This window comes from Hypomesus transpacificus, chromosome 18, assembly GCF_021917145.1.
Source record: "Hypomesus transpacificus isolate Combined female chromosome 18, fHypTra1, whole genome shotgun sequence".
Classification (NCBI taxonomy): Eukaryota; Metazoa; Chordata; class Actinopteri; order Osmeriformes; family Osmeridae; genus Hypomesus; species Hypomesus transpacificus.
In genome coordinates this window covers 4,064,038-4,085,083 of record NC_061077.1, presented here as the reverse complement: position 1 = coordinate 4,085,083, position 21,046 = coordinate 4,064,038, and the positions used below count along the sequence as shown (strand labels likewise).

At 38.7% G+C, this 21,046-nt stretch overlaps 4 protein-coding genes across 4 annotated transcripts; 3 read left to right on the top strand and 1 right to left on the bottom strand.

Annotated features, from left to right (window-relative positions):
• Nucleotides 1–2,947: 2,947 nt before the first annotated feature.
• mc3r (melanocortin 3 receptor) lies at nucleotides 2,948–3,932 on the bottom strand. The gene is given in 2 exon segments (XM_047040354.1): nucleotides 2,948–3,097; nucleotides 3,099–3,932. Coding segments are annotated over 2 exon segments (984 nt in total).
• Nucleotides 3,933–6,692: 2,760 nt separating this feature from the next.
• On the top strand, nucleotides 6,693–13,672 carry slc13a3 (solute carrier family 13 member 3). The gene is made up of 13 exons (XM_047040337.1): nucleotides 6,693–6,858; nucleotides 7,257–7,522; nucleotides 7,730–7,893; nucleotides 8,916–8,976; nucleotides 9,296–9,475; nucleotides 9,701–9,826; nucleotides 10,087–10,179; nucleotides 10,269–10,373; nucleotides 10,472–10,569; nucleotides 11,145–11,257; nucleotides 11,533–11,694; nucleotides 12,077–12,214; nucleotides 12,315–13,672. Exons 1-13 carry the CDS (start codon nucleotides 6,751–6,753, stop codon nucleotides 12,495–12,497), a joined length of 1,797 nt encoding a protein of 598 aa, XP_046896293.1. The 5' UTR covers nucleotides 6,693–6,750; the 3' UTR covers nucleotides 12,498–13,672.
• An 872-nt stretch (nucleotides 13,673–14,544) lies between these two features.
• LOC124480211 (osteoclast stimulatory transmembrane protein) lies at nucleotides 14,545–16,882 on the top strand. Its single transcript, XM_047039316.1, has 3 exons — nucleotides 14,545–14,603; nucleotides 14,933–15,913; nucleotides 16,078–16,882. Exons 1-3 carry the CDS (start codon nucleotides 14,560–14,562, stop codon nucleotides 16,463–16,465), a joined length of 1,413 nt encoding a protein of 470 aa, XP_046895272.1. The 5' UTR covers nucleotides 14,545–14,559; the 3' UTR covers nucleotides 16,466–16,882.
• Nucleotides 16,883–19,144: 2,262 nt separating this feature from the next.
• Nucleotides 19,145–20,766, top strand: LOC124480845 (thyrotropin-releasing hormone receptor). Its single transcript, XM_047040489.1, has 2 exons — nucleotides 19,145–19,870; nucleotides 20,353–20,766. The coding sequence occupies exons 1-2, from the start codon at nucleotides 19,145–19,147 to the stop codon at nucleotides 20,764–20,766; spliced, it is 1,140 nt and encodes a 379-aa protein (XP_046896445.1).
• The last annotated feature ends 280 nt before the right edge of the window (nucleotides 20,767–21,046 follow it).

The following is a 21,046-nucleotide window of genomic DNA, read 5'->3' as shown; positions in this document are numbered from 1 at the left end:
GAGGCATCGGCTTCAGTTTATCCTCGTCGCCATTTATGTAGTAACTCCCGGAGGCTTCTTGTTACACATTTAAGGAACTTTATTTCTTTGTTGGCGAACACAGTATGCAGCACACTCAACATGGCCAACCGAGACACATTCCCGCCTGAAATTGTTCTGTGCTTAGTATAGGTGAACTCAACCGTAACAACAGAGGGTTTCTGCCACCTAGTGGACCAGCGGATTAACATGTTTTAATTGCTCTGCCCAGTTATCACAGAACATATGGCAATGTGTGTTACAAGTACTGACTGTTTTGAGTTTTGTATCTAGAGTTTTGAAAAAGGTATTTTACTGTATTTTACAGTTTTTACAATCACTTTGATACAACATTTGGAGTAAGGTATCCAAGCAATTGAAAATTGTCTTAGTGTTTTGAAAAATGCATTTTGATCATCAGTTGTGAGTTTTGTGTCTAGAGTTTTGAAAAAGGACATCATGGTTCGAAATCTGTGTCTAAGTAATTGTAAAAAACTGTATTCTTATATATATATATATATATATATATATATATATATATATATATATATGTGTATTTCTTTTTTTTCTTCCCAAAAAGTGTGTTCATTCTGCCAATACTTTGCTGGATGATGGTGTGTTGTTGTGATTGCTTACCACCTATTCATGATCAGTTTGATCCTGATGAGTAATGAATGACCTTCGTTTCTTGGAGCCCCTGCTGATCATATCCTGTTGCTCTAACTTCTTCTGCTCAGACAGTGGTGTGTTTGTGTGTGTGTGTTGGTGTGTGCGTGCGTGTGTGTGTGTGTGTGTGTGAGCGTAAGCATGGTAGTGTTGTTATATAAAATGGTATGTGTTTAAAGAATTTAAATTTCATATTCAACAACAATGCCTACCAAAGCACAGCGATAAAGATATATACTTAATTATGTATTTGATCTTACAGTATTTCTCTTATTTTTCTATATTGTATTGCGGTTTTGGGATGATGAGAATGCATGCTATTGAAATGGTAAACTGATAAAAATGTTGACTAATCTTGGTAATTCACGGCTCTCATGATTCCATATGTCGCTAAAATAGTCTAAATTACCAAAAAGAAAAACACTGTCAAGTCGGTATGAAGTTAGTTTCACATTTGATTCCTCCAAGTGTAAAAATGAAAGCAAGAACATAAATCAAGATGTGGAACAACATTGTTTGTACCATAAAGTAGTGTGAGCCTTACCTGCATGCGTTTAGTGATGTTTTAATAATGTGTCAAATGTGTTTTAGCATTTCATATTCAGTCAGCATGTAAATAATCCCCAATCCCAATTGACCATGGGATTTCCATGTAAATTAAATAGAAGAGTTGCTTAATTTTTCCTAGTTGGTAAAGCACAGCCCATTCACGTTTAGTCATTTAGCAAAAGGTCTTACCCAGAGCGACTTGCAGTAAGTACAGGGACATTCCCCCAAGGCAAGTAGGGTCAAGTGCCTTGCTCAAGGACACAACGTCATTTGGCATGGCCAGGAATCGAACTGGCAACCTTTTGTTTAATAGCTCGATTCCCCAACCGCTCAGCCATATGACCCCCCATGTACAATGCAACAGGGGATCGACATGCCTTTTTATTTGAAAGCTGTACTAAGGTGGCACTAATTTATCGAGTTTATAGGTCTTATAGGTCATAGTTTTGATAGATTAAACGTGTGGTGTTATCATAATAAAGGGCTTTGCTGACTGTCAGCGTCACCTGTGTTTCAGGCTCTTGCTTACCACTGTGCTGTTTATAAAACAGCACGAGGAATGAACCACATTCTGTAAGCCCGAGAAAGGTCTACAATACAAACAGTGTTGCTATCAGGACACCAATGTTACAAAAGTAATGCATTTGAGATAAGAAATACATTTGCATTTAAATTATCCCTCACTTGATCCAAGCAATTCACGTAAACAAAACTAATCTACAAATCTATTTTTCACTTGGTTAATTTGTTTTGTTTCTAGAGAAATTGAAAGAACAGTCAGTTGTTCCTCTGTGAGTGCAGCCAGTATTGGCCCAGCTCAGCTGGGGGTGTCAGGGAATACAGCTGGTTAGATGCTGTCCTGCTGGGTGCACAGGCCTCTCCTCATCCATGGATCAAAGAAAAATCAATAATAGCTCTCCAATGACTTGACCTCTGGTTCACAGCTCCACAACAATGTATGAAAAATGTTATATGGATCATTTAAGTATTAATTTGAAACCTTATTACAGCATTGTCTTTTCTTGACGTTCACATCTGAGTAATCAATATACAACATATGTGAAAATGAGCCTTCAACAGTTGTGTTTACATGTTTTCACTTTTATTTGTGTATTATTATTATTACTATTTAGCCATCTAACAAAGATATATACAAGTTACCAGGACTACAGGGACACAAGGACTTCAATTTGTTCCTGGATATTCTGCACAGGTGTTTGTCTTTAAGGTCACCATATATTCTAGAGTGCTGCATTCATTCATTCTTTCATTAATTTGTTCCTGATTGTAATGTGGCCTGACAGCAGGTCAGAGACTATGAGTCATCACCCTTTTTTGTTTGTTCTTTCATTGATTTTTAGTTGCTCTCATACACTGTTAATGTCTAGGTTTAGGTTTCATCTGAAATGCCTTATCCTCTAAATTACTTTTATTTAACTGTCAAGCAACATCCCCCACAACCCCACCATTTAACATCTGTACTAGGCTTCGCAGTCAGTGGCTGAATATTTTACAAAATATTGAATAACTGAAAGTTAATTTGTCTCGTCAAATTTATACTATATTTACATTTAAATGCACAAACTTGACATCAGCATGCGTAAGATAAACAAGGAATTCCATAAACCAACAAAATATGGATCTCCACTTAACACATATTTGTATATCTTTTCTGGCTCTTTTGAAACATTTAAAGACACATTCAAAACATAATTCAGTATTTACATTGGAGACTGCAACTGGCACTGAAGCAACAAAGAATTTCTTTAAATGTCTTTCGCATCTCTAGGCTCCTAAAAGCATAGATGATGGGATCAATGACTGAGTTGCACATGATTAGGACCAGGTACGTGGTGAAGTGGGCGAATGTAGCAGACGCAGAAGGGGTTCTTAGGGCAGGTGATGATGAGGATGAGGTGGAGGAAGAAGGGGGCCCAGCAGCAGACAAACACCCCGAGGAGGATGGTGATGGTGACAGCGCCCTTCATGCAGGTGCGCTGGCGCACCATTCCATGGGCAGGCAGCGCGGCGATCCGTTTGATGTGCAGCCTTGCCAGTAGGAACATGTGCAAGTACAGCGTGGCCATGAGAACCAGCATGGTGAAGAACATGGTGATCAGGCACACAATGACCGTCTTGCTTTCTGAGTACAGGATGAAGACGATACCACACACCACACAGGTCAGCCAGATACCCAGTATGGCCAGCAGAGCTCGTCTCACTGTTACAATGCTGTGGTAGCGCAGGGCGTAGAAGATGGTCACATATCGGTCGATGGCTATGGCCAACAGATTGCAGATAGAGGCGACCAAGGAGATGCAGATCATGGAATCAAAAAAGTTGTCCATGAGCTCGATGAAGTTGTCACCCGCTACTATCAGACGACTATTCAGGGCAGCAATCACAATAGTCTCTAAGGAGTTGGACACACTCACCAGCATGTCAGCAGCGGCCAGGCTGCACAGGAAGAAATACATGGGAGAGTGAAGGTTCTTGTTCTTCACCACCGCTGATATGACTAAGATGTTTTCCAGGAGGCTGATGATTCCCAGTGTCAGGAACACCTCTGCTTGGATCTGGACCTGCTCACACGAGACTGGCACAGAGCGGTTCCCCAACGACACCTCGCCCTCGGCGGCCTCCCGGGTGGCATTGAGGCGATTATCCCCCGGCAGCAGCTGTCCAAAAGTGTTGTTCATCAGGTGAGAATGTCCCTGGGACTCCACAGGGAGCAGGTGAGGGATAACTTGTGATAAGATTGACCAGATGCTCCTCTAAGAGCGTCTTCAGGATTCCTCTGGTGAGGATGCAGCTCGTCCTTTGGTGCGTGTACACACTCAGAAGATAGTGAACACTGAGAAGTGTGCACTCTGTCTGCTTTCTGCTGAGCCCTGTGTGCCCTCCCTTGGTACAGATAAGCGAGTCAGAACATGGGTGAAGATGTATTCAACCAGAGAGGTGTATGAATAAGCAGAGCATGCGCACACAAAAACGCATATGTGCGTCCACCTTCAGAATGAACATAGAAACGCACACAGTGTTGACGATCTGATATAAAAGTCAGGGCTTCATCTAGTTTTTCCATTGTTCTTCAATAACCAGATAATCAGATGGTTAAATAGATAATCAAATTGTCTTTAGAAGTATTCAGTTGGTTTTGGTATTTAACTTGAATGTTTTGAAAGGCATCCCCCAAATAAAAAGCATTATTATCATTATTATTATTTGACAATTAGGGATTTTGTTACAATTGCCTTGTTGTCCATTACTGTAATATTTTCTCTTCTCCCCGCCATTCATAGTAATTACTGAGAGTATTAACTACCCTATGAAAATGTTTGTTATCATCTGTTTATTTCACGATTGATAAAGTTACAGCAAGACAATACGCCAGTTTACATGCTCCCAATTTTCAGTTCACCTGATAAAAATGCAATCAATGACACTAATTCAATTGGACGGCCTTCATGTGGATAAATCTCCCAAACAATTTGACTACTTTCAGTCAACTGACAAAACCAATGGTGCATATGAAATATACATAAGGATGGATCAAGATGCCAAAAGTAGCAGCACCAGTTACAACTTAAAGATTCCTGCAGTAAACATGTTGCTCCAGCTGTGATTGGCTGTCAGAAGATGTTGATATTGCATTCTTTCAATTTCACTTTAATAATACAGTTTCTGAGCAATGACAAGAAAACATACAGAAATGAGGTACACAACCAACACTTAGAAAACAATAAAGAGGGGTTCAGAGAGCTCTCTAATTTATGTTGGTTTTAATAAAAGACATTCAATTAAAAGATAGTAGCTGTAAACACACACATTTAAGACTGTGCTTCTTTTTTATGTACAATACGTACAGTAACTTGTCAGAACATATTGTCGTAACATTTTTTTTTAACCTTTTCTCCTTCAGAACAGTCAGTGTTCATTCCATTCAAGCTATCGTTACACAACGGGACTTTTACGCTCAGCATGTTCAGTCCTCTAATGTATGTTTAGGATCCTCCTTGGAGATGGCTGGACAGCCATTCACCTCACACTTGCTTTGGTTCAACCAAAGATGATGGGTAAAATCCAGTACATAGAGGTTAAACATGGAGACAAACCTGTATACACAATATTGCCTCAGAGTATATACAATTCCCAAATTATATTATTTCAGTGAAATATATTTAGAAATTGACATGTCAATGATCTTATTGAGTCCAGTCTTAACCTCCCATTCTTGACAGTTAAGATTTTATTTAACCTAGCTGCACCACAAATTATGTATAAACATTGTTTATCAATAAAGTGTGAAATAACTGTTAAATGTTGCTATAAAAATGTTTTGAAGTTTAATATTTCAAGCTTTGCCCTCATAGAGAGTATGGTTGCTTAGGAGTACTTCCTTGTTCGGTAAAGGAAACCCATAATGCCCTGTCCTCTGCCTGTGGCTAGGGATGACTCTGTCTCTAACCTGCTCCTCACTGACCCTGGCTTGTCATTCTGATTATGCTCCACAATTATGCACTTGCACGTTTCACAAACCTTTTTAGCATTGCTTTCATAATCTAGTTTCATAAAGCATACAATAAATGTATGTTGGTTGTAATCATTAAACAACACTTGAACTTATCAATTCTGAAATGCTATATTTCAAATATACAGATCCTCTGTTCCTGATGCTTTGATAATCAAGAAGCCATTTAGGAATGTCAACTCTTCCATTTCCAACACATGGTTTGCATTAAGGTTAGAGTTAAGGTTTGTTGATAAAAATGTAACATTTGTAATTGAGCCGTTATAGAACATGTATAGATGTACTGTACAAAACAGTGTCACCTCAACTGCTAAAAATGACCCACTTTAAAGTTCTAGGTTTTGACATTAGAGGGGTCGCACAATGGGTGGTCTACAGGCCTTTGTGAATAGTTAATCATCAACTGCTTGTTTAAAAAAAGATCATTTTAATGTCATTTCGTTCAAACTTTTGTTTATTGGCTTCAGATACTTTAATTGGCAAAAAAATTGACAAAAAAATTGTGTTTGTGAGAGAAAATGTAGACTAACATATGATGCTCTCAACCAGGACTCTGCAATGTCCTGCATGCATACGTGGTGACATTAGTAGAGACTTATAAGTCATTATGAGTAATTATAATTACGTTTCATTAAATAATTAGGCCTGCATACAAAGATAGAGTAGGCTGGTTAAAGATAGATTTTTTGAGGGGTCACTGAGCTGCTGTTGTCTGATTCTGGTACTAGCAATAATGTTGGAAAACAAAGAATCAGTGGTCAGTATCTACGCATTCCCAAAGGCATTTAAGTCCTCAAGTTACTATGCAAACAGCCCAAGATGTTTAACACCGCGCAAGGAGTTAACCTGTAAGCGAATAGTTAATCTTCGCCAAGAGAGTAAAACTGCGGAGGGAAGTGATAAAAAGATTGATTCTTCAAAGTTCTGCAGTGTAACGTGGAAACAGGTTTCAAGTATAGAATCAACAGCATCAGTCTTTTTTTTAGATGGAAATGTCAGTGATCGCTAAGAAACTATGGTGCGTCCGGAAACAACTTCTTCTTTTTCTGACTCCACTAATTCTTCTCCCGTTGATTTTTGGTCTCCCGGAAAAAGTAGGTGGATACTGTACAAGGGTTGTTATTTATGTACAAGTCATTTTTTATTCTGCAACATAATGCATTTAAATACATAAAACAATGCATTATATAATGCATACAATCTGATTTAGTAAATTTTTTAAGTGTATTGTCTAAACCGTAGACCGAGATCTGTTTTACTTTGTCACTAAGAAAACTTAAGAATAACGTAATTTTTCTCTTTTTGCATTCAAATTAAATTCAGTCCTCTTGCATTTCTAATTCTATATTCTTATGTAAATTTAATGTCATACACCATGTTGACCAGATCATAGATTGTGCCCTTTTGAATGCACATTAGATCAGCCAACACTAATCTTCATATATGACATGTAATTTAATTTAATGTACTTTTCGGTCTTTGTCTCTTTCAGGAGGGAAAATGTCTTTATGTGGTCCTGTTGATGGCTGTGTTCTGGTGCACAGAGGCACTTCCCCTGGCAGTCACTGCAATGCTGCCTGTTTGCCTTTTTCCGACTATGGGGATTCTTCCCTCCAAGCTGGTCTGCCCCCAATACTTCCTTGAAACCAACTTTCTTTTTCTAAGTGGTCTGGTGATGGCATCAGCTATTGAACATTGGGGTCTGCATCGGAGGATAGCGCTGAAAGTCCTGAAGATTGTTGGTGTAAAACCAGCCTGGTGAGAAGAGCTATACTATCGTTTTCTTGCATGTGCTTTAGAGATGTTGACTTTCTGGTGTAAAAGTATATCATAAATATAATCTCAATATATTTACTTCCTTACAAATCCTTACAAGACTTTCACACAAATGACATATTTATCTTTGCTAAACAACCTTGCATGCTACCTTGCTTATTTCTGGCTGTAAACCACATTTTCTACCAGGTTAATTTTAGGAATGATGATCACATCAGCCTTCCTATCAATGTGGCTCAGCAACACCGCCACCACTGCCATGATGCTACCTATTGCCAACGCCATTCTGGAGAGCTTGTTTGGGGACCTGGAAACACTCAAGAGGAACTGCAAGGACATCGATGAGCCCGAGAGTGAGTTGATGTTCAGATGTAGTGAGAGAAGTGGATTCCACGCCGTTAGTGGAGACGAACAACTTGCTTTCACATCATGTGACCTGTTAGGAATTAAACCAGGGTGGCCATGTGTGTGTTCATATTCAAATCAAATCAAATCAAATGTATTTGTATAGCCCTTTTTACACGCAAGCATGTCACAGAGGGCTTCACATGCGCCCATAGAACTGCCCCTCAACCAACCTAAACCCTCAAGGATATTAAATCCGATGGGCCTAAGATTCTGCATGTGCCATCTGATCAGTGGCAAGTCACTCTTTACTTTAATGTGCTTGAGCTCATCTCTGGCATGACACAACCAAATTATAAAAGAAGCAATGCAACTCTTCAGAGAAGGGGACACTGTGGTATCACAAAAACAAACAACCCTCTTCCATTTTCCAAAACAAAGAGGAATGTTGTATTTTCTTGAGGCTTGTCCTCTCGACATGTGTCCACCCCACATGGAACTCTAATGCGTAACCTAGGATGTGAACTTTGTGTTGAGAACAACCTGTTCTATGTCAGTAAATTCAATGGATGTGAAGTTAGTTAAAGCTGAAAAGGTAATCTATTGTCCTTGTCAAGTTCAAGTTCAAGTCATATATTTAACAGGTCTAACAGGAAAGAGTATAAATGAAGTATTTGATCAAATATGTTTTATATCAATATTAAACTATTCTAAAGCAAAAGCTGCCATAAAACATGAACTATAATCCACCTTTAATTGTTGCACTTTGTAATATTCAGACTTATTTTTACTCATTGCACTTTGGAAACTGGGTGCTTGCTATTACTTGTTGTTTAATATATTTGTGTGGTTGTGTGTACAGTATGTTTCTTATGTATTTTTTAGGCTGCACCAGAATTGTCCTCTGGGGACATTAAAGATTTATTGAATTGTATTGAAGTGATTCTAAACCTAGTCTAAACCTAGTTACCACAGTCTTGATTGTGTAGGAAAGTTTCCAACTAAACTTGTTCACTTGAATATCCATCAGGTCAGTCCCAAGTAAAATTGCATGCACTGCCATCAGAAAAGCAAAAGTTGTCATTGGACAGGTAAGAAAGCACACTTAAAAAACAAGCTTAAAATAAATCAGTAATTATAACTGTACTATACATGTATGCTTTCCACTCTACCTGAGTCTCCATTATGACATACTTCATCGTCTCAATTTGGGTAATAATCCCTGAATTTTTCTCAGCTTTTATTTGGTTTCTCAATCTTCATAGAGAACAGTTTGCTACTGTTTCTCTACAGTTTGTGCTTCAGGTTGCAGCATACAATGCTTTTGACCAACAGTGATTGGTCAACAGACAGCCTTGTCTGTTGTGGTTGGTACAAATGATTTTTCCATATGTCTTATAATTTCTAAAGAGTGGATGGGATGGAGCAGTTTGATGTGAGGACTCCTGAAGAGATCAGAACAGAGTCACAATATCAGATGAAGGTTTGGAAAGGATTCCTCATCTGTATCCCATATGCTGCAAGCATCGGAGGGACTGCCACCTTGACTGGCACAGCACCAAACCTAATCCTGATTGGACAACTGAAAAGGTAGAGGGTGCTGATCCTTCCTGCTTCCGCCAAATGTGCTGTTGGACATTTTCTAACCCTTACCCTTTTGGAGCAGTTCAAATGATGAGTCTATACAGTACCAGTTGACTTACCAGTGTGATACTGACCAGATCTCTGACAGTTAGAATCTTTCTGGCAAATAGCTGTGGTTGAAATGCAGCATACTGTTTTGAACATGTTTCTTAACAATAATTTATTTTTCAGCTACTTTCCAGATTGTGACATTATCAATTTTGGATCTTGGTTTGCTTTTGCCTTCCCCCTGATGGTGATATTCCTGTTTCTGAGTTGGATATGGATAGCTTTTCTCTTTGGGGGGTTGAACACACGGTATGGTGATGATAACATATACAACATTTTTTTTAAATTAAAAACCTATGCTTATTCATGTTAAGGTCTCCACTTGGTCTAGGGATATATGTGCAGACAGGAACAAACAGAACAGACAAACAGATGTTGCATGCACCTTATACATTCTAATACATGTGGGCATACACTTTTAATTTAATGCTTATTTTGGTAATGATTAGATGGTGTTTTCCTGTGGAAATATATTGTGACTTTTTACTATGTACTTTTTCTTTGTGTAGGCTGTGTGTGAAGAAACTTGACCAAAGAGCACAGGCAGAAGCCAAAGCACAGACAGTCATCGATGAAGACTACCAAAAACTTGGACCCTTAAAGTGAGGACATCTGGTCCAGACCCCAGTACAATGCTTCCGATGTACTGTAGACCACAATAGTGACCTTTATTTTCCGTTTTCAATCTTAGTTTTGCAGAGGGATCCATCTTGTTCTTTTTTATTTTGTTTGGCATTCTCCTGTTCACAAGAGATCCCAAGTTTGTCACTGGCTGGTCTGTGTTTTTCACCAAAGGGTAAGTGCCCACCAGCTGCTACAACACCAGAAGCTGCTTTGATTCACTGTTTCCAGGAGTGTGGTGCTGTCTTCTTCACAAACCATGTTCCCCTGTAGGTATGTGTCAGATGCAGTTACTGGAATGATCATTGTCACGGCGCTGTTCTTCTTTCCTTCCCAGAAGCCATCTCTCAGGTGGTGGGGAGATTCTCAAGGTTGGTAATGGAAATGAACTAATAAATAACTTAATTAATTAAGGTATTTACCAAATCACAAGAATTCCGATTTTAGAGAGTGTATAAAGCAGGGAGAGGGGAAGTAACTGTCAAAATCTAGTGCAGAGTATTGCCACAGGAGGGGTTTACAACCATGACAATGAAACTGATGACAATTTCCAGTTCTATTATTTCTGTAACTTTCAAGTTGGTAGGCATGCATGCTTGTATAGAAGGTTTTGTGAAGTAAATAAGCTGTGGAATGTTAATGACATAGATTAGGCAGTCTGAGTTGTGTCCTGTTGTGAGGTGAGACTGTAGGCCCTCTGTTTGTGTGATTATATTAATCTCTGAAAATGGGCTGCCAGTGTTGGGTTAGCTTTGTGTGTGTGTGTGTTTGAGTGTTAGTTTGTACAATATGTTTAGCTGTGTAGCTGTGGTTTATTACACTATTGTGGTGATGTATACAATCCAATATAGCCTACTGGCCAAAAGGATAGTCCTAATTATTGATAAGAGTAACATTGTTACAGGAAAATGTATTAGTTGTGTTAATAGTAGCTTTCTTGCCACAGCATCCAATGTTCCATATGTTCCTCTCCTGTCCTGGAAGAAAGCCCAGGAGTGTGTTCCATGGAACATCATTCTACTGCTGGGAGGAGGTTTTGCTATGGCTAAAGGCTGTGAGGTAGTTCTGTCTCTCAGATTCAAACTCAATAATAAGAGCAACAATGTATTTGTAGTTAGGAGGTACTTTAGTTCAAAGTAATACAAAGAGTATCATACCTTTGACCTCTGACCTGCAGTCAAATACTCTACCACTGAGCTATACTCACCCAAAACAGAAAATATGACATTTAAAATAAAAACATTTGCTAAGAACCTGTCACCTCACAATATATGTTTATGATGTGTCATGTGACTTTAGATACATTACACCCTGTCATCCTCTCCTTCCTGCAGGAGTCAGGACTGGCTGCTTGGATAGGAAGATATCTTCAGCCTCTGGCCCAGGTCCCCCCTGCGGTGGCTGTCATGTTGATCACTGGCTTCCTGGCCACGTTCACAGAGTTTGCCAGCAACACTGCCACCATTATTATATTTCTGCCTGTTATAGCTGAATTGGTTAGTATTTAGTTTCTGCAGGAGTTTTGTCAAGAGAGGAGTTGGAGATTATCTACAATAAATCATACACCGAAATTAACCTTAAGGTGTTAGTCAAATGGCTAATGAACCTGTTGGACTCACACAATAGCTGTTGTTCATGTTTGCATCTCTGTTGAACATTGACCAAGGTTATCAGTAACCAGTTATCGTAGCTCTCTGACCCTATGTGATGTTTTGTGCAATATTGGTGAAACAAAGCAAATAACAGAAATGCATTCATGTTTTATTGTTGGTGTATTTACTGATTGTGTTTCACAATTAACAATCTAGAGAAGCTTTTTAAAATATTCCCACACTAATTGTGTTGTGTGATGAAATCAACAATATACTTTTTCCACAGGCCAAGTTTGTCAAAGTGAACCCCCTTTATTTCATGATACCTGCAACAACTGGATGTTCATTTGCTTTCATGCTGCCAGTGTCCACGCCTCCTAATTCCATTGCCTTCGCTTCAGGACACCTTGAGGTTAAAGATATGGTAAGTCTCTTCTGGTTTTAGTACATGACTATGCTGTACAGGCTGTACAAGTTACTTATATAATAAATAATTGACACATGTTTCTTATCTCCATCTTCAGGTGAAAACTGGCATTGTAATGAACATTTTGGGCATTTTGACAGTGTCTTTGGCCATGAACACTTGGGGTCTTGCCATGTTTAGTTTGGACAGTTATCCTGACTGGGCTCGCCCTGCCAACATGTCTAGTGCTGTCATAGATCTACATATACCATCAGTACCAACCTTCAATGCTACTCTGTGACGTCTTCCATCATGGATGTTGAGATGCCAAAAAAGCACAACAACATTGAACTGTATATCAAAATGTTACCTATTCATTCAAAATGAGCTATATCTGTCACCTGAAGGCTTTTCACGCTTGCAAAAAGTTGAAAGGCCTCAGGCCACCATTTTTTGCAAACTCGGGAAACTGCACCAGTCATGTCCCTTTACCATACCATAATTTTTCTGTCGTGGCCTTCTGGGTGCTACACCACGTCTTTGTGACTCAGCTAATCGGGGAAGTTAAGGAAGTCCACATTTGAAGACTTTATCAAGAGTCAGACGAGAACTGCTAGGGGTGTAGCAGCTCTCATCACAGTTAATTGTTGCCTTATCTTGAACAACTGTGAAGTGTAGTTAGGCTGTGAGTGTCAAACCTAGCACCCTGCTGGTAAAAAACACCTCATCACCACAACATGCAATCTGTTGTTAAGCACTATGTGAATTTAACAACAGAAACAACACTATCATAGCTAATAGAGTAGGGGAGTCCAGATATTCTAACTGTGATCTAAAAGGGGCAGCTGGAAAGAGGATTAAAGTCGCCCAACTTTTTGTACATTACAGTTACCATTTTAATCATTGTATTGATATATTTATCGGTTCAAATGGAACTGTTTGGAGCATAATTGTCCTTTTGGTTCTTGTTTCTTCTTTCAACTTGATTTATATTTTCACACTGAGGGTAGTGGAAGTGACGAAGGTGCGACATCAAACGGAGGCCAACATTTGTATTGATAGAGTAGTCTCACAACTCTAAGACTTCACACAGGGTAAACATAGATCTCTCTCATTTTACTTTTCTCGAGCTGTTTTACCCACATAACATATTTCACACTGCTTATACACATGTAGCACTGTTTAGATCTGTCTGAAAGTAAACTTTGGGTAAAAATTACCACTTTGCCAATTGTTCCTACTTGTTAATCCTACATGCAGTATTTCATGGTTGTGTTGCATGGAGAGTCGTTGTTGAATAAAACAGATGTTGTCTGTACCCATTTAGGTGTTTTGTTTCCCTTTAGTGTTATATATGAATGGTATAACACTGCTGATTGTGTCTGCACCTTTTGGTGAGAAGCGTGGTGAATTCATTGACTGGGGAAGACAACAATGCAGTTAATTGTTAATTAAAATATTAATAAAGTCACAATGAAAACCAACTTAAGCTTCAATCTTCTGGTTTCTTTTAGATTTCAATCTTAACTATTTGTATGGGATTACTTGTATGCGGTTTTAACCCATGATTTGTCATTTGATCTAATAAGTGTGGTGAATCAATTTACTGTAATTATGTTTTTTGTTATTACGGTAATTTGTAATTTATTAAGGATATCTAGTATTATCAATTAACATTTGTTACATTTGAAGTGAAATAAAAATAAATATAGTTAAAATGCACATAGGTAAGCTTTAATTGTTGACATGGGTAATGTCTTGATGGGCCTTCTTCATCTTGAAAACTTACAATATTAATAACGATATTTGATAACCTACTTTTGAAAAGAGAATGGAGCTGTAAATAACTTTTATTGTCAGTTGGGTGCTATAAATTCTCTCTGTCTATAAATTTCTTGCACATGGTTAACTCAGTAGAAACCCAAGTTTTCGAGTCAGAACACACACATAGAAGAATCCGATGTTGGTCAGAACACACATATAAAAGAGTCTGATGTTGGTCAGAACACCAATATAGAAGAATCTGATGTTGAAATTAGTCACCTACTTATATATTTCAACTAAAAGGGGATTTAGTGTTTTATTAATCATGACCACGTTATCTTGTGTCTTCTTTCTAGATTATTCTAGAAATCCTTCAGTTATCAGTTTCACATGACAGGTCAAGTGTGGCTTACTCATGTCTGAGTAAGTGACTAAGTTCACATGACATGAGTGCAAGAGTAAAAACCTTTCTATGAAGAAACTGTGAGTCAACACGTATCTTTGTGACAGTGACTGTAAAGCTTCCTGTTTCAGCCTAAAACATTGCTGTTTCAAATTCACCATCAACCCAACTGAAACAGCCATACAATTAGTTTGGGATGAACCTTCCCACTATGAGGTCCATGCAGTTTGCCTTTCCAAGGTGGGTTGTGTGTATTATTTAATACTTTGAATGTTAATGTGTTATCCAAAGTGTATTTTTGGAGAAAGATGCTGTTGTCTTAGCTTGTGGTTAACAATGACATGACCATATTATTGTGTGTGAGGGAATGATGTAGCACATGCTATGTACCATGTTATTCAGCCATGTATGTTGATTAGTTCTGTACATAAATTAATGTTTTGTATGTCTATACTAAAAATACATATAACCACTTATAAGTTAATTGCAGCATACAAGAACAATAATTAAAATCTTAACTTTTTGAATAATTTTCTTATTCTGTATAGTTGAACTTTTTCTCTCCTCAGCAAGGGATCCTGCCAAGGTACCCTAAAAAGCACCCTGCTGTACATCTGTCATATTTACTCAAAGCCGACACCAGTTGCCAAGGAGATCGTGATCCTGCTGTCTTTGTGCCTCACAAATGCTGTGCTGACTGGTGCACTTCTCTTCCACTGGCTATCAGCTATCTTGAGATATGACCCACACACCTCTGGCACCATTGCCTGCATCTGCAGTGTGGTCATCTTTCTCCTCTCTGTCCTTTTCCATCCTCTGCGTTGTGTTCTGACCATGATGCTCCCAACTCTCTGCACCAAACAGGGCCGGAAGCTAGTAATCTCAACCTCTGTGATGGTGCTAGTGTTGAACATCATCCCCAACATAACCATCAACATAGGAGCAGTGATGCACATTGTGAAGTGCACCTCTGAGGGGTTTGCACAGACACTGTTAAACTCATCTGACATTTTAATTGGAGCAAAGGAGGAGCTTGTTAGACAGACAACGACAGCAAAACAGAATCCTTTGTTTTTTTGGGGAGATTTGGTGACCAATTTGAATACATTTGACGAGGTTACACAGATTGATGTTTCTGAAGTTAAAAAGAGGTTTCTCAACATTAGCAGGCAGGTTGAGATGGACTTTGTACATGCCAATGCTTTACTAAAGCAGTGTAAACTTGTATCAAACAGGATTCTAGCTGCTGTCTTTATAATCTATTTGATTATTGATTCAGCCTGTTACTTGAGCTCATATCTTACATCAGTTAAATTTGACAATGTGTATTTTTCAAACAAATTAATCCAAAAAGCATCAAATAATGGAGTCTATATAACTTCCACCAAAAATATGGTTAATTCTGCTGGTTGTAAAATAACAAAACAGGAATTTTCTAAATGTCTGACTTCAATTGTAGTGGTGAGTTTATATTTCACTGCAGTTGTCTTAGTAATTGTTTTGGATCACATTGTGTATTATTTTGTTACCAAAATAAAAACCTGGCTTGTGTATGTTCCAGCTAGTTTTGTCAACATGAATGTGAACTATATGGTAAGATGACATCAATCATAATTTCCATTTCACTTTGTATTTAAAATACTGTCACAAATAAATATGACATTTGCAACTGAAAAATTACATTAACAATGAATGCAACATACAATGTTAACAGTTATCTTATTCTCCAACAGATTCAGTTTTACGTCCCTGCATCGTGTCTTACCAAACCATGTGTGGCGTTTGAGCTGGTAAACTTCCACAAAGGCTATAAGGAGTCCTTCAGCACTGCGTCTTTCCTGTGTGATCCAGAGTTCTCATCCCCAGATCTGGAAGTGAGAGTTTGGCTAGGACTTCTCTTCCTGCTGAGCTACACTATGGTCTTCTTGGAGATCTACGCCAGGAGACTGCGCAGAGCAATAACGTCATCCTTTTACAGAAAGCATGAGAAAAAAAGAATGGATTTCTTACTAAAGAAAATACAAGTAAAGCAAAGATGCAAGAAGAAAGGTGTTTTTCACATTACAATTGCACAGGAAAGTACTGGTCATGTGGTACTGTAAGTGTGTCATGGTTATCAACACAGTGTCAAGAGTGAGTGTTTCATCCCAAGTGCCACCTGAGGACAGAACATGCAAGAGTGAGTCACTGTCATAGACAGACACAGAACACCACTCTACCGCCTCTTCTCATCAACAAACACATGTGAAACTAAGAGGCCAGGCTTGAGCTGCACACACAGTATCTGTTGTTTCGAATGTTGTCCAATTACAGTAACTTTATGCAATTTGTGAGATAATCTTTAGTGTTTTTATGAGAACTTCCTGCTCTCTGGGCATCTTCACTATATGTCATAAAGTTAATATCCCACTAGGTGTCACTAAGTGACTATGATTGTAACTTCAATTTCAAGGACAGGATGTGTCAATCCTACACAGTAGGTGTTGAATGAGACAGGGGAATTTGATTACTGAAAATCTGTCCTCAGCTATTTTCTATTAAAATAAAATAAATAAAATATTCTGTCTTTGTGTGACACTGTATTTTACTAAACCTATAAAGTCCTGTGCTTTTCATCACCACATATTTGAATTCCCATGAGGCTTTTAACATTTTTTGCATCACAGTTTATTAATAGAATAGTTCTTCATCTATTTTTAATAAAAACATTTTGCCCTTTTTCTTTCTTTTTCCAAAATGTGTATTTCAATACTCAGGCATCTGTGACTAGATAACACCCTTTGTTGTTGTGGGTCCTAGACAACATGAATTATTCATCAGATATTTCTTGACATTAACTGTTACTGCTACACACTGATTCTTTTGATTTCTGCATAACCATTCCACATTATTGGCAGCTCAACTGAAACTTCACATTTTGCTTTCCTTTGAATATCTTTATTAACACTTATGTTACGTTTGTTACAATTTTCTTTGCTAAATACTTACTGTATATTAGTTACAGATACATTTGTTAGATAAGCTTAATGTATAAGTCTAATTGAATAACCGCCTCTTTGTTTACAATTGTCACACTTTCGATTTACAAACTGTTCCAGACATACATAAGTGAAGTATTCTTACTGAACCATCACACCACAACAACAACAAAACAAACAAAAGCACTTTTTGTCCCAGCTATGTTTCTGCTGTTTTCCCTAGGACCAGCTCTAGGGGGGATTTGATTTATCATAAAAAATTATACAAATGTATAAAATTATCTGAACATTCAAAACTGCCCAAATGTCCAGATGAACCAGCTCTGGTTCACCCACTTCACAGTCTTCCTGTCTCTGATTGTATCCTCTCTTATAGGGTACAACAAAACAGGAGGATTCGCTACCCACTTCCCTTTAAAAACAAACCTATCACCAAAAATAGACACTGTGTAAGACTCTGCCATGTGAGTTTGACTAAATACTGTACCTGTCTATATCTTTGAGCTTGGAAGGCAACTCATTTTGATGTTAAGCATCCTACCTCATCAGAATCAACATCAAGAGTTCTGTTCATCTGGCAGAGTTAGAGTGCTCTCAGACGTGCCACGAGTGGCTCATTAAAATCTGCTCTTTTAGATGGAGAAAGACCTAGATGAGGTTGTTCTATGTGATGAGGTCGGCTGGCCGAAAGGCTTCATTATAAGCTTTTAAGGCTCACTATGCAGCATCCACTGCATCATCAGGCAGCCAGTAGCTGTGCAGACAATCCTCCCAGAGGACAACACACATAGTCCCAGTGCCTTGAAGCAAAAGTAAGGGGACTGCACTGTTGGAGGTTTCCTGTTAGTGATTACATTCCCTTAATTTGATGATTCTGCTCTTTAAGATGTGCCTACTGCTCTAAGATGGTTTAAGATTGAACCTGGAATATGTCCGTGTCCCTCTCACTGCAGAATACACTGTATTTACAGGAACATGTCATTCTCAACATCTTTGCTGTAGAAATGGTGTTCTTGCTTCAGTTCCCAGTATCAATGCAAAAAAAAAAAAAAAAACTGATCAAAGAGATTAACCATGGTCTATTTGTAGTCTATAAATCCAATGGTTAAGTAGTGGGTTGATCCTCATCCTGATGCTGCAGTTGTGACTGTCGACAAGCTGAAAGTTGAACAAAGAGAATAACATACAGTACACGCATCACCTAAAATAGTCCTATCTTTCATCCCTCTTAAGCAATACATGCTTGGTAGCCTGTGACGAGGATGGTGAGAAAAGAGAGTGGAGCGAGAGAAAGGAGATAGAGAGGGAGAGACAGAAATGCAGGAGAGGGAGACAGAGAAAGACAAGTGTTAGAGAGAAGGTTAGGTGGTTAGAACACTGCTGAGAGACTTTTAGGCTACAGTTCTTCTTTTCAGTCTGCTGATCAACCTGGACTTTCTAAACCTAAAGAGGTGGCACCTTAAACTTAGCCTTCTCCAACCCATGGTAAGGAGTGGAATGACTGTAATAATTGTCAATTGCAATATGTATTTATATCGAAATTAAGCATTGTGCATAAGAACGTGTATGAATTATAATTGAGAGAGTAATATGAAAAAGTATGAATCCAAAAAGGTTAATGCAATTATTATACAAAGAAATGAGCGACGGATGAAATAATACATTTTTTTTTTTCTGGAATTTTGCAGAGTTTCAGTGGGACAATAAAGACTGAGTAAGAGAGCCTTTGATTTTGATACCATGGACAACCACACATTCGTCGCCACAACCGTCAATGCAACTCATAATACAGAACTGAAAGAGATGCCACAAAATCCTATTGAAGTTCAGATTGTTACTATCTTTCTTGCGACACTTATATGCGGTGTTGGAATAGCAGGAAATATAATGGTAGTGTTGGTTGTGCTGCGAACCAAGCACATGATGACCCCGACCAACTGTTACCTTGTCAGTCTTGCTGTAGCAGACCTTATTGTGCTTTTAGCTGCAGGCTTGCCAAACATTTCGGATGTGGTTGCTTCATGGTTATACGGTTACGCAGGATGCCTTTGTATAACATACCTGCAATACCTTGGCATTAACGTGTCCTCCTGCTCGATCACAGCGTTCACTGTTGAACGATACATTGCAATATGTCACTCCATCAAAGCGCAATTTATCTGCACCGTGTCTCGGGCAAAGAAGATTATTGCGTGTGTATGGATCTTCACGTCGCTCTACTGCATTATGTGGTTCTTTTTAGTGGACACGGAGGAAACTGAGTACGCCAATGGGGTAATGGTCCGATGCGGTTACCGTGTCTCCAGAAACCTTTACATGCCAATTTACTTTCTAGACTTTACGCTGTTTTACGTTGTTCCATTGATTGTGGCAACTGTGCTGTACGGCCTCATTGCACGAATTCTTTTCATGAGCCCATTGCCGAGTAACGTCAACGACAGAGGCGATTCTGTGCACCAGGGGCGCAGCAACAGCACTGTCAAGGTATCGGACAAGTCTAACAAGGGCACAGTGTCTTCAAGAAAACAGGTGGGCACCTGTTTCACTTGAAAGTAAAGCTACTCAACAACCAATGTAGAACTGGATTATAAGATTTGAATTCGTATTCTTCATAATTATTTCAAAATAACTTTGTTCAAATTATTTTGACAACGGACATAAATAGCATTCAACATTAATTCATCAAGGTATATGGTAAATTGAACAGAACCTGATCAGATGAAAAGATAATTCTATTTTTACAGCTATCAGGTCATATACTTTTGGTCACATGCTCATTCAAGAATGAGCATTAGTGTTGTTTTTATTAGTGTGGGTTTAACACAAGGTAGTGGATAACAAACCTGATCAGGGCACGTCGGCACTCGGCAGACTATTCTTTCTTCTAAGGTTTATTAATTGTTCTTGGCTGGTGGCCACATATGTTCAGAAGTCAGGGACCAGCAACTAAGGGACACCTGTAACGCTGTGATGTCATAACATCCTGCCTTCTCTTCCTACTCCCTCTGCAGGTCACAAAGATGCTGGCAGTGGTAGTTATTCTTTTTGCCTTGCTATGGATGCCATACCGAACTCTGGTGGTGGTAAACTCCTTCATGGACCCACCATACACAGACATATGGTTCCTGTTATTCTGCCGGATGTGTATCTACACCAACAGTGCCATCAACCCCATCATTTACAACCTCATGTCTCAGAAGTTCCGCGGCGCCTTTAAAAAGCTTTGCAAGTGTCCAGGCCAGGGTCCAGAGAAGGTAAACAAGTACAATGTGCCAGTGTATTATAGCGTCATTAAGGACTCCTCCCATGAAAGTAATGAACCTCTCACAGAGCAGGAGGATGCTTGTAGCTATGGAAACACTGTAAAGAGGGTCAACTTTACAGATAAGAGTAATGATACAAGTCATATGTTCAGTATTGCTTGATACAGGCTAATCCATCCATTTTTTTTAAGCTCCAGTGTATAGTCAAGCCCAGGGTCTTAACATAATATAGACTTATTATTATATTATGAGAGCTGTCTGTTATTGTGTAGTTGTTGTAAAGGCAACACCCTGCCAGTACATGGGACAAAATATGCTTAGTTGTCTGGCCCTGGGACAAACACACTGAGAAACATTATGTGACACGGTACAGAGAGGGGCCATTCTTGTGTAATTGACTTTATGGTGTGTAAAAAGGATTTGTGTAATATTATTGCTGTTA